The sequence below is a fragment of the Rousettus aegyptiacus genome, unplaced genomic scaffold, assembly GCF_014176215.1.
Source record: "Rousettus aegyptiacus isolate mRouAeg1 unplaced genomic scaffold, mRouAeg1.p scaffold_m13_p_17, whole genome shotgun sequence".
Lineage (NCBI taxonomy): Eukaryota > Metazoa > Chordata > Mammalia > Chiroptera > Pteropodidae > Rousettus > Rousettus aegyptiacus.
This window is the reverse complement of record NW_023416292.1, coordinates 35,890,201-35,906,123: the sequence shown is the minus strand read 5'-3', so window position 1 is coordinate 35,906,123 and position 15,923 is coordinate 35,890,201. Positions and strand designations below refer to the sequence as shown.

Genomic DNA, 15,923 nt, shown 5'->3' with positions numbered 1-15,923 from the left:
AAATTTCTCCATAAGACATTGAATTTTAAAAATTAGGAGATCCTGGGACATGAATAATCTACAGATAAAATAAGTTTAATGGCAGTCTTAAATGTCGGTCCTCAAGGACCTACATTAGCTCCATGATTCCTTCAACCACCTTCGTATTTTATTTCAGATCACCAAGAAATAGCCTCTAGGAAAATGTGGTTTTCCCCTGGAAGATCAACCTCAAGAGGTTAGGGTTGTTTTATTTTTAAACAAATTCCTGTCAGAAACCAAACTCGCCCCTCCCTTTTTTCACAGCTTCTATGTGGAGATAGGAGCCTTGAAATAGCCAGTGAAAATATATCCATCACCTACTTCCAGAGAATCCAGGCCAAAAAGCAAATCTAAACAACTGGGGCTCTTTGTCAGCTCTCCTGGGGGCAGGTGGACTGTTTACAGAGAAGGTGGAGGAGAAAACCACAGATGCTATTTAGGAAATTAGTGGAGCCAACAAGAGCGCTTAAGCCCTGAGGCAGGAGGTACGAGATTTCCTCTCTAGGGTCAGATACAGAAGGGCTTGGAGCCACTTCCCCCACCTCACAGGTGGCTCCCTGCCTGGTGTGCTGCGTTGTGGACAGGGGAAGCACCCACCCCCGACGGTGCTGGGAACACACTGGCAGAGTCCCGCTCTCTTCCAGCCTCCCTTTCTGCTCTCACATGTTTTGTTGTATAAAAAAAACCTTCCCCCCTCATGAATTTCATTCACGTTTTCAGGATACTAATACATTATTTGTTGATTTTTATTACTTTCATTCTCAAAGAGGTAACATTACAGGCACCTTACTAAGGCTGTGTACTGACTACGCAACCTACCTCTAACAGTATCTCAAACTTTCAGATTTACCCATAAACCAAGTTGTGATCCTTAGAAATGTTTATTTACAGGCCTCCTTCCACATCAATGTCTATACCAATCGCTGGTGAATCTGAATCTCTGGAAGAAGATAGAAAAGGTGGAGAGACTCTCAAAATCCATCTTGGAATAGCAGGTATAGATGTGTATAGTTTACTGGTTTTCTAATTTGTGAGAAACAGTGCTATTTGATGTCCTAAGAGAGTCCCATAGTTTCCTTCCAGATTCAAAATTCTAAAAATAAATAAATAATTTCTGTGGGTATATGACACTATAGTGGGCCAGTGAGTATCAGCAGAGTTTTAAGTATGCGGTTTTGGTTAAGTCGATGTTTCATTTTGTCTAAGCCCCGCCCCTCACCACCACCGTGAGCTTCTGCTCCCGGCAGACAGAACAGGGCACTGCAGGGCTAGGGTCAGTGCATCCTTCGTGCACTTGACCGTCTCCAATTAGCTGGTTCTCTTCAGTATTTAAAGATTCTGAATTCTTTCTCTTACTGAAAGGAAAAAAACACACACACAAAACTCACGAGTTAGCCCCACACCCTCCTCTGCCTACTGCTCTTCCGCTGGCTCTTGCTCCCCTTTCGCCTCCCTCTTTCTCACACTCTTTATAGCCAGACTTCCAGAAGCGTGCGCTGCCCGTTATTCCTAAGCATACACGCAGTCTGGCTTCCCCTTCCTTCACCTTCCTCTCAAATAATGATGTTCCACAGGGTTTAGTCCCCTTCGCTCGGGCTCCCTGCTCAGTGTCATCCGTGCGCCCGGACGTCGCAGTCACGTGAATGTGAATGCGACCCTGTCCCTGTGAGTTCAGTGCTCTCAGTTACACACCTGTGTTGCCGGCACACCTGCCTCCTGAACTCCAGGCGCACGCTCCCAGGCGCCATTCAGAAAGCTCCACTGCACGCCGCCCATCACACTGAAATCCAGCCGCCTGGCTTTCTCCTCAGCTGGTCTGTCATGACCAGGTCTTATTTGTCTCTGCACCTCCCGCATGACACCAGGGACACAATAGAAATTTAATGAGCAGTGAACGGCTGCCCTCAGGTGTCTGTTCCACATGCCATCACGAGGCTTCCTAGCTCTTCTCCTGTGTTTTCTATCTCAGTGCTCCTGACACACTGCTACTTAGTAATTGCGTCCTGTCATTGTGCCCGCTAAACGTCTCTCACTCTCACCTGGATTATTGTGAAAACCTTCATTCCTTCACCCCATTTATCCTGGTGCCAAGGTGATCTTCCCAAAATGTAGGTCTGGTCATGTCACGCGCTCACTGAAAGCCATGGAATCCTTTCCTTCTTTCAGCTCGTAGAAGGTCCTTCATCAGCGCCCGCTCATCTCTTCCCTTCGGTCACCTACAGCACTATCCTATGTGCCAACTTTACCAAACCATTTGCTTTTCTACAAACAAGCATGCTGTTCCCAATGCCTTTCCCTACCTTGTCAGGCTGAGGAATTCCCAGGCATCGTGACAGACCTGGAGTTTACCTCCTGTGTGAGGCCTTTGCACCGTTAGCACGTCGTGTTCAGTGCACTAGTCCTCTGAAGCTCTTACTAGCTTCTTTTTGGTGTTTGTACATATTTTAAAACTTGCCACACTGAATTGTAACTGCTTCTACTTCTAACCTCTGAGCATATATTTTGTCTTATTGAGTACCCCTTATATACAATACTGGGCACCTGACTTAATAAGTTCTCAATAAATATTTATTGAATAAATAAATTTTGTAAACCAATAAATAAATGGGTGAATTAAGACCTGAGTCAACCATGAGAGTAAAGGGTTAGTCCTGTATAATTCTCAATATGAACTAGCTCTTCGAGTTCAGATCTCATTGTCGCTAACCTTTGGGATTATGACCACTATAGAGCAGGAGTAGGCACGCTGCTTTGAATCATAGCTTACAGTCTGTCCAGAAATGAGAACCCTTCGCAGGAGGCCCAGGTCACTCTAGAGGCTTACTCGTTTGGCACCATTTATTGGTCCAACAGCGTTCAATGTCAGTTACAGAACTGCTCCCATCATTGCTGTGTTACTCAACTGGTTTCCTTTGCCTCTAAGTGGAAAATACTTTTAGTTTCCAAATATTTCACCCTGATGAAAATGGTCACAGTTCTGCATTCTGTGGGGGAATTATGTGGGAAATACATAATGGTCATCTGGAATGTACTCATGATCAAGGAACTACTAGAATTGACTCTGATGCTGCTTTTATAAACATTTGACTCTGATGCTGCTTTTATAAACATTTACTTTGAAATTGAATACCATAATCAGTTTTTTAAAAACTTTATTCTCGGTGCTACATTCCATGCCGGGTTTACTTAAACCACAAACATTTGCCCTAATTATAGCCTAACACTAGCAATACCAAAGTTTAATTAAGTAACAAAGTACTCTTTAGTTGGCTACTATGATAGATTTTTGAGAGCAATATTTCCTCAAAAACCTGACAGTTTTGTGAGAATTTATAAGAATATACCTGACTAATTTTTATTAGAAATACCAGACAATAAAAACTGAAATAGTTTTATTTAAGGTAGAGTGCTGTTAAATCTTATGAAAAACACTATAGTTCTTCAGTAAACTAAGTATTTAAGTTTTTTTATTTCCTTTCAATACATTTGTGTACATGGATCTCTTTCATCTATGGCCATCCTGAACATAGCCAATCTCATCTGATCTCAAAAGCTAAGCAGCGTCAGGCCTGGTTAGTACTTGGATGGGAGACCACCTTGGAATACCAGGTGCTGTAGGCTTTAAAAATAATAATAAATTGATCTCTTTCACTTTGTAACTTATTTTTCTTGATAATGAATTTGGCAGTTTAGAAAATAGGCAGGTTGTATACAAATTGGTCATTGACTTGTTGGCCATAATATTAACGATATGTTATGCCACATCACAGATCTTTCAGCAAAGAGTGCCTCTGTTCCAGATGAACTTGGTGCCTGTGGACATTCTAGAACATCAAGCTATGCAAGCCAGCAGTCAAAAGTGTCAGGTAGAGTCTAAAAGTGAAGTTGAATTCCTCGGACATTTATTTCCTTACAAGGACTTGAATTTGCTAAGGTGTGGGAGAATGTTTGATTGCAGTGTGTTTGATATTAGTATTATATCCAAAGTGATTTTCTCTGACAGGGTATAGTTCCTGCCACTCCCGGTCATCTAGTTTCTCTGAGCTCTGCCACAGGAGAAATACCTCAGTGGGAAGTACATCAACAGGAATCGAAAGCATTCTAGAGCCATGTGATGAAACTGAGCAAAAAGTATCCGAACCAAATCTTGTTACAGCTGATAAAGAAGAGACAGTTTCAGAAACACTCAACAGGTATCCTTTTGGTCTCCATGTAAATGGGAAAGGGAAAAAAACTTTTTTTTTTTTATAGCATAATGAAAAGGAGGAAAAATATTTTAATTATTTTCCAAGATGCCCAGTGAAACAAGATTCTGTAGAATCTCAGCTGAAGCGGGTTGATGACACCAGAGTGGATGCAGATGACGTTGTGGAGAAAATATTACAAAGTCAAGACTTCAGCCTGGATTCCAGCGCCGAAGGTGTGTGTCTGACCATTCAGTGCATGCAGGTTTATATGGAATCCAGGTTCGTGTGGCCCAGGGCTCAGCAGTGACGCGGCTCATGATCCTGGCACTTGCACATTTGTGAAATCAATCACATGCCCCTACAAGTCTGAGGATAACTCGGCAGCTTGCTTATTTTTAAGAATGGATTCTAATTTGGAAAAGAATCAACTTTAAAAATATCACTTTTAAACAAAGCTTTTATTATGTTTTTTAACTTTGTGTCAGTGTCTGCCCTGTTTATAAACCGTGAGATAGTGTCTGCATCTGCTTTGTCCTAGCTAGCCATTAGTATTTCAAGTCACTATTGTAATTTGGAAGATTGGGCGATGATCTTGAAATAATAGTGAATAAGAGAATCTTTCGTTTCCTTAGCATTTTCACTGAAACTGAACATTTTAAATACCACCAATTTGAAAGGTATAATTATTCATATTGGTGTGAGTAGAGAGCAGTTAACAATAGACTTGGTTTCGTTGTATAACTGGTTGTAAAGAGAAATAATTAAACTGTACTGGTGGAAATTTGTAGGAAGAGCTGTCTTTTTTACTCAGTTTTAAGAAAAATAGTTTTAGTAAAGTTGATGAGAAATAACTGTTGGACATCTTTTAAACTGCCTGTTTAAAACATGTATGTAGTTTTTGAAGTTTTTATTTAATGAAACTAAAATGTAAAATGTGAATTTATTACAATGTGCGTATTATTTGGCAATAATCTAATAATCGTACCTACAACAAATATTTTAAATGTGCATTACAGAAGAAGGACTGCGGTTATTTGTGGGTCCTGGGGGAAGTACAACCTTTGGGAGTCATCATCTTCCAAATAGGTATGTGATCCCAATAGTATCTTATTAAGATAAAGAATAGATTGACCTTTTCTTTTAAATGCTCCTGAGGGGAAGATGAAGGTTAGAAAGTTTGTATTAGACTGAGTCTAGAAAACACAAATCTTAGTAGTTCCATGGAAGAATTGCAGCTCTTCATGTAGCTCTTCGTTTTTCTTGTTCTGAGTATGTTTGAAATTATGTTTTTTTGTTGATTTTCTTAAATGTATTTTTAGAATGCATTAGTAGAGGACCAGTAGAACATTGGGCAGGATGCGGTATTTTAGAAAAGAGTTCTTAGTCTGATATTTCGGAAAGGGCAAGGTAAGTGGCATCTCGCCAGTGATCTTGTCTGTCGTGAACCATCACGCGGCCCCTGAGCAGCGTGCGCTGGTGTCAACCCTCCTTGTGCTCTCCTTCTCTCCACCCACCGGAGTCTCACATACAGAGTAAGAAACTTTAGGAAAACCAAACATCACTTAGGAAGTTGTTCAGATACAGATGAAGAAAAAGCACCTGCCAAACTCACCATTCTGATTCCCACCCAGTCCTGCAGCAAATGACTGTGAGCACCTTAGGAATTCTGGCCAGTCCACTGCTTCCCCACAGCCTGATCCCTGTCTTGCTGTCCTCCTGTCCTCCTGTCCTCCTGTGTGTCCCTGGCACTCAGTACTTTCGTGTAATATTTATGTAGAGTTCCAGCACAACTACAGAGTAAGTCAGAGTTATAGCGGGAGGAGCCCCTTTTGGTCCAAGACAGTTATTTTACTTTAATGTGCAAAACCTGAAATAATTTTTAATTCTTTTCTTCTGCAAATACTCATTTTATTTAGTACCTCCTGTGTGTTCAGCACATTGCAGGGCCCAGAGTATGCAAAAGATACAGCAAACACATCAACAACTAACTACAATGAGAAGTGATGGGGAGGTAAGAGAGGTTAGGTAATAGAAAGGTGCTATAAGGGAATAGTTTGTTTGAAAAAAGGTTTATAGAGGACGTAACACAATTTAAACCTTTCATAACTTTCATTGATTTATCCACTCATGAAATTCATTAACTATTTATTGGGCCAACTTGTTGGTAAGGATGCTAGAGAAAAGACCCAGCCCTTGCCTTCTGCTAGCTTATGGTCCAGCACATGAGGGTGGCAAACTACAGTCCAAGAGTCCAGTGGGCCCACTGCCTGTGTGAGCAAATGAAGTTTAATCGAAGTACAACCCCACCCGTTTACATATTGTCCGGGGCTGCTCTGTGCTGCAGGAGCAGAGTTGAGTGAGTACTAGGACAGAGACCGTACAGCCCTCCAAGCCTCAGATGTTTATTGCCTGACCCTTTCTTTCCAGCATGTGAGACACACAAATAAACTAAAACTTATAATAGCATTATAAATACTGTAATATAGAGAAGTAGAGGAAGCTCAAAGAGAACAGAGATGGGACCCCACTCAGAAAACTTCTTGAAAGATTTGACATCTGAAGAGAGTCTTTGGATGAATAAAAGATGAGGGGGATTCATTACTGGCTAGTTATGAGGAAGACAAACGTTTCTGGTAGCAATAAGTAGTGGGAATTTATGGGCACAGTAATTATATAATAACATAATAATTATAAATAACACTGCGCATTTATTAGTTATATGTCAGGCACCATATATATGTTTCATTCAGTTCTTAAATTATCTCTTTTACTACAACACACTATTATTAATTTTTAAAAAGAAGAAACAAAAATACAAAGAGGTTTAAGTAATTTAACCAAGGCCTTTAAACTAGTAAGTAGAAAACCAAGATTCAAATTCATTTCTCTTTGAGTCCAAAGCCAATTTATCTTACTTAACTGTTATTCCTTACTGGTTTATGACTAATAAAACCTGCTTAGACAATTGCCAATAAACAGGTCTTTCTAAGGAAGAAGGGCATGTGAAATGAGTTGAGGTTGGCAAGTATCTTGAAGCCAAGCTGTAAATGGCCTCTGTCGCCATAGCAAAATGTTTACCCTTATCCTTTGTACATTGGGGAACCATTGGTTATTCTTTGGCAGGGATATGACTTATCAGGTTGGCATTTAAGAAAAGTAATTGGCCATAATTTGGAGGGTAAAGTGGAGTAAGGAGCAATAAGTAGGGAACGGTTAGAAAAACTAACATTTACGGTAGACAGAACGTGTTTTTGAATTAAGACACTTGGGTTCACATCCTAGCAGACCACTTTTGGTGCAAATTATTTAACTTGTATTGAACTTACCTCCGTTGAAAAATGTGATCATGTTATCTTAAAGGATACATGACATGATATACTCAGTAAGCCCTAGCTATCATTAATATAGGTAGAGGGGCAGCAAAAGATACAGTTCCAACCAAAAGGAACCAAAATAGTAAATGCTCAAAGCATGGGCTCTCAGGAGACTGCTTGGGGTCAAGTCAGAGCTCTTCCTTTGTTGACTTTACTGATGGTATTAATCTCTGTACACCTCATTTTCCTCGCCTGTGAAATGGGAGTAATAAGTAACGTAACTCAGGATTTTTATGAGGATGAAGTTAGATAATTTATGTAAAGTATTTAACACGGAGCCTGGCATACAGAAAGCTTTCAATATATGCTAGCTGTCTGTGTTGTTATTCAGAGGAAAGATAATTCTAGTTGACAGAAAAATCTAGAACCTAAGATAAAAAGGCATTTATGTTAGTTAAAAATTCTGGCTCCCACGCCCTTCCTAAATGAATGTTAGAATAATCACCCAAAACGTGAAAGCCTAAAATGATTAATAGGGGTTGAAGTAGGTGATTAATGTTACATGCCACAGAAAGATGGAGGATGTGTCAGAGGCAGTGTGTCATAGTGAAAAGAGAATGGGCCATGGGGTCAGACATGGGTTTGCTTCCAGGCTTAGCCATAATGACCCAGCTGAGCCGTGATTTCTCGCTTGCTACCAAAGAGAAAACTGCATCACTGGGACTGACAACTCAGGCTCTGGAGTGGGCAGCCCGGGTGTCGTCCCAAGCTCCACAACTTGTTAGCTGTGTGTCTTTGGCTAAGTTACTTCTCTCTGCCTGTTTCCTCACCTGTAAAATAGCAATGATAATAGAACCCACCTCATAAGAATTATACAGTTTAAATTAAATAAGGTAAGACACGTAAATGCTTAGAACAGAATCTGGCTTGCAATAAACACTCGAGTACTTTATATACACTAATTAATGGTCTATCTCAAAGCATTATTATCGAGATTAAGCTATTTGAACTACCCAGCACAATACCTGTACACATAGTCTCTCCATAAGTAGTGGGTATTCATCTGAGAAGCTAATGTGTTAGCATTAGCTCTATTATTTGAGATAAACTAGGAGCACAAGATGAAGCCAGAATCATTTTTACCTAGGGTACAGAAGAAGCACAAAAACTATAGTTCAGAAAGGAAACCCATGAGAATGAAGAGAACAGAACAACAAGCGATAAGAGACTTGGGAACGAATATTGCTGTAATCTTGTTTTAAGTCTGGTAGATACAGCCTGGCCAGCTCAGGGTTGCTTACAGAGCCCTGCATGCACCCCCTCGCTTGCATTTAATTTCCGACAAGTTGTCTGTTTTCATTTCTATATATATTCCTCTGTGATTTATCTTTCATCTCAGGCTGCTTTTCTGTTGTTTTCTTTATTACTTTATTATTTTCTTTATTTTTTAGAACTTTTCATCAAATGTGAGCCATTATTCTCCTCCCCTTCTAATATCCTGACCTATAACTTCTAGCCCCCAGCATCCCTGAGCTGACTCCCACTCAGATCACCTACGTAGCTGTGTTTGGGGTCTCCCTGCCTGCACTACAGGCTGGGAGGGTCCTGAAGGGAACAGCTTCAGGCAGCGAGCGGGGGCAGTTGTTTGGCTTTCTGCATCGATTTCCCTTCTCTCAGGACTTGTCCTGTGTTGCCTATTGTTAGTGTGTGAAAACCATCATTTCATATATTCTATCCAGTTTTCTTATTTATTTATTTATTTATTTATTTATTTATTTATTTATTTATTTATTTATTTTTAATTGAAGAAATAATTTAAATTTTTTAAAACCCCAACCCCCCCCCCCCCACCCCAGTCTACCTCCCCCATCCCACTTTCCCCTACTCTCTGGTGATCTATCCAGTTTGCTAGTTATTGAAAGCAGAAACAAAAGTCTGTTAACTCCATCATTGCCAGAAGCTGAACCATTTTAGGGCATCTAAAAGCCAGTGTCTCCATGATGCTCACCAAGGTTCCTGCAAACTCGGATTATCTGCAGCCAAGGGTGCTGTACACTGCTGTTCTGTTGAGGATATTGCTGTTTCTTCTTCAGATTGAATCTGTAAAAAAACAGCAGTCTCTGAACAATCAACAGAAAAGTCTAACTCAGTCCCTGGTGGGCTGGTAACCACTTCCTTACTTTCACTTTATTTTAGTTCTGGTCTTACTGATCACTGGCATACTCAGAGTGAAATGTCAGGTAGTAGCCCCTGACCTTTTGACAAATGAGGAGATGGGTACCCAGTGATAGCTTTAAGCAGTAATACCCTGCCTCCATCAACACCACTTCAACTCTCTTCCTAGTCACTCAAGAGGAGTAGAGTGATCCTCATCCAAAAATAAGCCCAGTTGCCGCTGGGCTGCCTATAAAAGACACTGGGTGCTTTTATGGGTTTATATAAACCCTTTATCCTCCCAGACCAAGAAATAATAGAGGGAACATGTGTGTTCATCCCATTATAACATAAGGCCAAGGTACTAGGTGCAACAGTAACCAAAAAAAAAAAAAAAAAAAACCTATGGATGAAGCCATCACTTAAATATCTAAGTACTTTCTTCACAAAGCTTGCAAATTTCGAGTCTTTTCGTGTTCTCCATATTTTCATCAGTAGAAGTCAGTTAGTATATGACGTATTAAGGCAAAGGCTAAGTTGCTATAGCGAAGAGACCCCAAAATACAGGCTGATGGGACAGCTTCGTCCCAGAGCGATTCATTTAACCCAGGTCCTTCATCATCCTCCTTACCTGTGTTGTCAGAATTGGATTGCCACCAATCTAAGGCAAGCAATCTCCCTTTAAGTAAGTGAGGCAGAAATTGACACTTCTCCGTTCACATTCCCCTGGGGAAACTTAGTCACATGGCCACACCTATCTTCAAAAGAGTTTAGGAATGTGGTCTCTAGCCAAGCAGCCTATACCTAGTTAAAACTGTGAAAAAGAAGAGAGTAGATTTGGGGATACAACCAGCAGTCTGTCGAACTGTGCTAGTCAAGAAATAAACCCCTCTTCAAGATTATTTTTCCTTTATCTACATTACATGGATATAATTTAAAATACTGACCATGTATAAAGATATTTGCATATTGACTAAAAGAATTCTTCAAAGTACATTAAGAAACCACACTGCTCAAGCAACTAAAAACCACCATCCATTAATTCTGTGCCAGACCTGAACTGCCAGAGTCAATTATATGTTCTTGGGCAAGACTGACTTTAGGAATTATATATAAACATGTTTGCCACAGTGTGTCGATAGGGTAAGAATTTGGAAACATTACTAGATTGTTGTGGGAAAATAAATATGAGGATCAGGGACTAGACTAATCCTATGTATTATAAACATTTAATATTTTAAGTTTTTTCTATCTGTGACATCTTTAAAACTTGTGGAAGTCAAATCTAGTATAAAATGACTAAAGCCCTCTCTCTTTGGAGGCAGGGTTAACTAGAACAATTTCAGACACCACGGCTCAAAATGTTGAAGTTTTTTTCTTTTTTCTACTTTCATAGGGTGGTGTCTGGAGCTTATGAGCAAGTCGTGATCAAGCGCTAGAAGTCAGGCTGGTGAACTGAAGCGTCCCTGTGGGTTTAAGACGTGGGCAGTTGAGCTATGAAGGCACTTACTTCATCCACGCACTTAGGACAGAATGAACCTATTTTAAAAATGAAGCATGTTCATCTCTCAGGAGGAAAGCCCACACTGATTTCTTCTCTGAAGATGCCCACCGCTGTCCTCGCCGTGCGCCAAGGGGCACCATCGGAATGACAGTATCAGAGCAGCTGCCATGTGTGCTGAGGGGTCACTGCACATAATAATGAAAAGGCTGCTTTTTCTTTCAAAACATCCCAGTGGGGAAAACAGCACTCTACATGTAAGTCTAGTTCTAGTGTCAAAATGTAAAACCTGTGACAGAGGTGCTCAACAGATTTAGGCTATAATTATTTAATTTTGTGTTTGAGAGACAATATGAAGATCATTTAAACCCTATAAATTCTGTCAAGATAATTATAATCCCTGTTAAGGAAATCTTCCATATCATACTACCTATGGTATTACACTAAGTTTATTAACTTTTTGATAATATTAAAGTGTGGGTGTTCATGCTTCGGGTAAAAGTTATACTACAAATTAAACATGTAAAATGCTTAATAATCCTAAACATTATTAGTCATAAATTAAATAACAAGTGTATTTAAGTCTGAGATCCATGAATGGGTATAGTGCCACGTTTTACAGTATATATTGTTACTCATTAATATTAGATGAGCTGCAGAACTCCCACTAGCGCTGTATAAGAAATTCAGGAGACATTTAACATATAATATGTTAGGCTACCTTAAGGCACCCTAACATGAGAGCTGTCTTAACTAACTGAATAATATCTGCTGGTTTCAGGAGTCAAAACTTAGAGCAACAGGAGGAAAATTGTGATATGATGAGGAACAGAGCAGCCTTTTCTCTGTAAGTTAAGACTTATCTGAAACTGAAAATTATTCCGAGGAGGTAGTGGATAAAAGGAGACAACTGCTGGGTGTTACTGACGTGGACCTGTGGTCTTCTGTTTTAGCCCCCATGATCAGATACTATGTTTTTTTCTTACTATATCAGAAAGAAATTAGTGTTTTGAGGCAAGAATAGAATATATCGTACATCAAATAAAGTTTTTCAAATAAGAATATCTGATCTGGATCCAGTTTAACAGCACAGCAGATAAACCTGAAGGGTTTTTCTGATCTTATATGACAGTTTCTGTGTGGAAAGATCTCAGTTTATTTGGAGTCAGTCACTGAAGAAAACGTAGATCCTATAGAACTAAAAATTCCCAGTCTGTACTCCCAAAACCATGTCCAAGTAATATGCATAGCACATTAGAACAGAAATACTTTGGTCTAGGTATTTTCATGTTGGCAAAATAAGGGGGAAAAATGTTATTTTTAAGAAAGTATTATTTTAATATCCAAAGTGAGAGGTTTTGGAAAATTTGAATAGTACATGTTACAGCTTTTGCTTTTTTAAGATTTCAAGGACTGGGTATTCTAAATGAATCCAATACTACTTTTATAAATAAATTCTGAGATTTATAAAGATATGGCACCTCAGTTTAGAATATTTTGAATGTCAAGTTTTTCAGAGTCATTAAACTTTCTTATTTTTTAAGATTCATTTTGAAGAAAAAAAATGACCTGAACATTTTAATCTAACCAAGGAAAATATGTTAAGTGATAAAGACTCGTTATCTGTGAATATTGAGTAAACTGATCCATTCATTATATATGATGAGGAAAAAAATCAAAGTTTTTAATAATGGTATTAAAGTATTGTTTAGAGAGATATTATGACATTTTAAAAACATATTTTTCTATTTTCAAAATATTATTTCTAGACTCTATTTTTTATTGGTGCTTCCGCAACTGATTTTGCAGTTTTGAAATGATAATAAAAACTAGATTGTAAGTGAGGTTGAGTAAGGACGTTCTTCAGATACATAAAAGGTGCTGGAATGAGGTCACCGGCTCTGTTTTCTTCATCCTTGGCTGCCCTTGGTCAATGCGTTTATACAAGAGTCGCTCTTTATTTAAAAACGATATAGAATTATGTTTTAAAAACAAAATGTGGATTTTGAAAAGCATAAAAATCATGCCTTTATAATTTTAGCAGCCACCAGAGATATCACGATTTATATATGAGTAAATATAACAAACATTTTAATAATAGAAATTAGGAAGAAAAGAGATGGCACTGTCTTCTGTAGTCAGTGGTCTCAGTTCATTTTATTCTATTTTGTGTTCCATCAGCCTACTTTGCAATCACATTTCATTACAGTCCTTGAAAATATTTGTTAAAGGTTGTCTAAGTGTCTGCCTTACTTCTTAGAGCATGTACTGTTAATGTTTTAACCATGATGTAGCTATTGAAAACAAAATCAAGGTCCACTTTTGGTTTCATATTGAGTTTAGATTATCTATTTTGAAAAAAGGAGGTCTTAATATATTGATTTTTAAATATTAAAGTCAAATTTTAAATCACCCAGTCTTGGAGAATTTGCAGATATATAACATTTTCTAATCCTATGCAAGAGAAAAAGATTAATGATATTTTAAAGCTATATGTTTGTGATCAGATAAGAAAGAGTCTTAAATATCCTTTGAGGGGGAAATACAGAAGCTGGTCAGGAGCCCACTTCCTGTGACTGAGACCAGAGAGGATATGAAGGGTAGCAAAGGGGAGAGAAGGCCCTGGGCCATCAGTTTACACCTAACAGTTGACTGCCTTCTCTGGTAGTGTTGAAGCTTCTGTATACAAACAGCTGATGTAGATTAATATTTATAATCTGACAAAGTCTTGACCAAGAATCTTGAAAGTGCACCATCCCATTCCAGCAAAATACTATCAGAGTAATGATATCCAAATAAGATTCTTCTGTATGTGCTTTTTTTTTTTTTTTGCATGAAAACTGTGAGCCACAGAGGTCCAACACTTAGCCCATTTGTTGCCTTCAGTCAAATCTATATTTAAGTAGCACTGAGTTTTAATAAATTAAAACATCCAGAAGTAATTTTAGACTTTGAGATTTCCATGCTAACTAGACCACTTTGCAAGCTGAAGCTCTGACAGTGTTGTTAAATACTTCACTGATATACTCTGAAGTGTTAGGCTTCAGTATATATAATAATGTTCTGAAAGAGACTGGGCTCAGATGATGGAGTCGTATTTTATTTTAACAGGTCTTTAACTGAGGCAGTTCAGAAATTGTACTTGGTCAGTTCTCCTAGATGGTACGTCATGTGAATATAATCAGGTACTGTAGTTAAAATTGTATTATGCCACTATTTATATGTTAGCCTAGGTACTATGCATAATTTTAATAGCTGAGATGTTAAAGAATATAAAGTCTAAGAATATAAAAGATGAAATATGCCTATATTACTGTTTTAGGACTGCTCTGGAAATAAAGGCCTTATTATTCCTTCATATGTGATTTTTCATAAGAAAATATATATACAGTACATTTTAGATGGTCATGTAGGTGGTCTCTAGCTACTCCTCCATATGACAGAGCTGGCAAAAATTTTAATTTACACAAACAATATACTTAGTATTCACAAATGTTTACGTTCATCTTATGTGTATAAGAAAATTCTCTTGCTGATACTCACTGGCCAACTCCTTTGTAGAGGAAGACATTTAGGGTATATTCAGTTCGATTGGTTTTTTTGGAGGAAGAGGATCACCTTCCTCTTGTGCATTTATTTGATCCTGTGGAAGTTCAGTCATGGGTAATCATGTAAATGTTTTATGAAAAAAAATGTATTGAAGCGACTCCATTATATTCTGTTCTAATACTTGGAGAATGACCTTCATATTTATGTATTTCTTTGTCTTAACTGCACAACTATAAATCCAGGAAATGTTTCCTCTTTCCTTTTTTTTTTTTTTTTTTTTTTACAAAATAATTTTTTATTGTAAAGTATTTGTAATGTAAGGGTGAATCTTATACATGTTCAATAAAAATTGTACCTTAAAGTTTAGAATGTTGTTTATACTTTAAAATTTCAATTAAGATTCTATTGCTGACCAAGGTAAGAAAACAGAAGTGAAAAGATCAGTATAACTTTTCCATGAGGGTTTCCCTTTATTACAGGTAGCATAGCACAGATTTGAGCGCCTTCAGTAAAAGACACTTCTTTGAACCCTGAGGCAGCCCCTGCACTGGTGTGGACCTTGGAATAAGACAGACCTGATGAGTCTGAATCCCCTATGAACCTGTTCCCTAACCTGGGATGGAGATAATACCACTCACTTTTTTGAGTTGTAAGATGTTAAGAATATGCCACTTCGTAGGCACTCAGTGTTTTTCCAAGCCAGAATTTCCTTTGCGTAGATCTATGTACATGTCTTAATTCTAGTGTGGTCAATAAATGTGCCACTATTAGGGATTAAGATCACCACTTACATGACATTCAGTGATACCACACCCTCCAAACTGTTCTTCCCTTTGGCTAGAATATCCTCCCACAGGAAAAACAATGCCAACACATTCCCTATGCTGATACACATATTATAATAGCAATTTAAAGTTAATAAAGAAATATGGTTCGGTATGAGTCTGAACCCAGATCTTTCTCTGCAGATTGTCATGGCTTCCCTGGGCAGTGCAGATTAGGTGAGTTAAGGAGAAAACACCCTGCTTACTGGCAGAAGTGGGGTAGGGTTTGGGCTCTCTGGGGGAAACCATCAGATTTCCTTCCCAGAACACAGGATCATAGGGGATCACCCTTAGTGCCAGGTCATAGCAGAACCTCGCAGGCATCTCTGATCTGCCCACGTTTCAAGCCTGGAGTTCCCAGGCCCAGCCTTCT

At 38.6% G+C, this 15,923-nt stretch overlaps 1 protein-coding gene across 1 annotated transcript in view; it reads left to right on the top strand.

The window, feature by feature from the left end:
- The window catches only part of FAM102B (family with sequence similarity 102 member B), a 58,249-nt gene extending 43,162 nt beyond the window's left edge, over positions 1-15,087 (top strand). Inside the window, exons 6-11 of the mRNA XM_016159799.2 lie at positions 913-1,016; positions 3,792-3,887; positions 4,025-4,214; positions 4,314-4,441; positions 5,225-5,294; positions 11,073-15,087. Coding sequence (XP_016015285.1) covers positions 913-1,016; positions 3,792-3,887; positions 4,025-4,214; positions 4,314-4,441; positions 5,225-5,294; positions 11,073-11,115 — 631 coding nt within the window. The 3' untranslated portion in view covers positions 11,116-15,087. The remainder of the gene's footprint in view (positions 1-912; positions 1,017-3,791; positions 3,888-4,024; positions 4,215-4,313; positions 4,442-5,224; positions 5,295-11,072) is intronic.
- Positions 15,088-15,923: the final 836 nt, after the last annotated feature.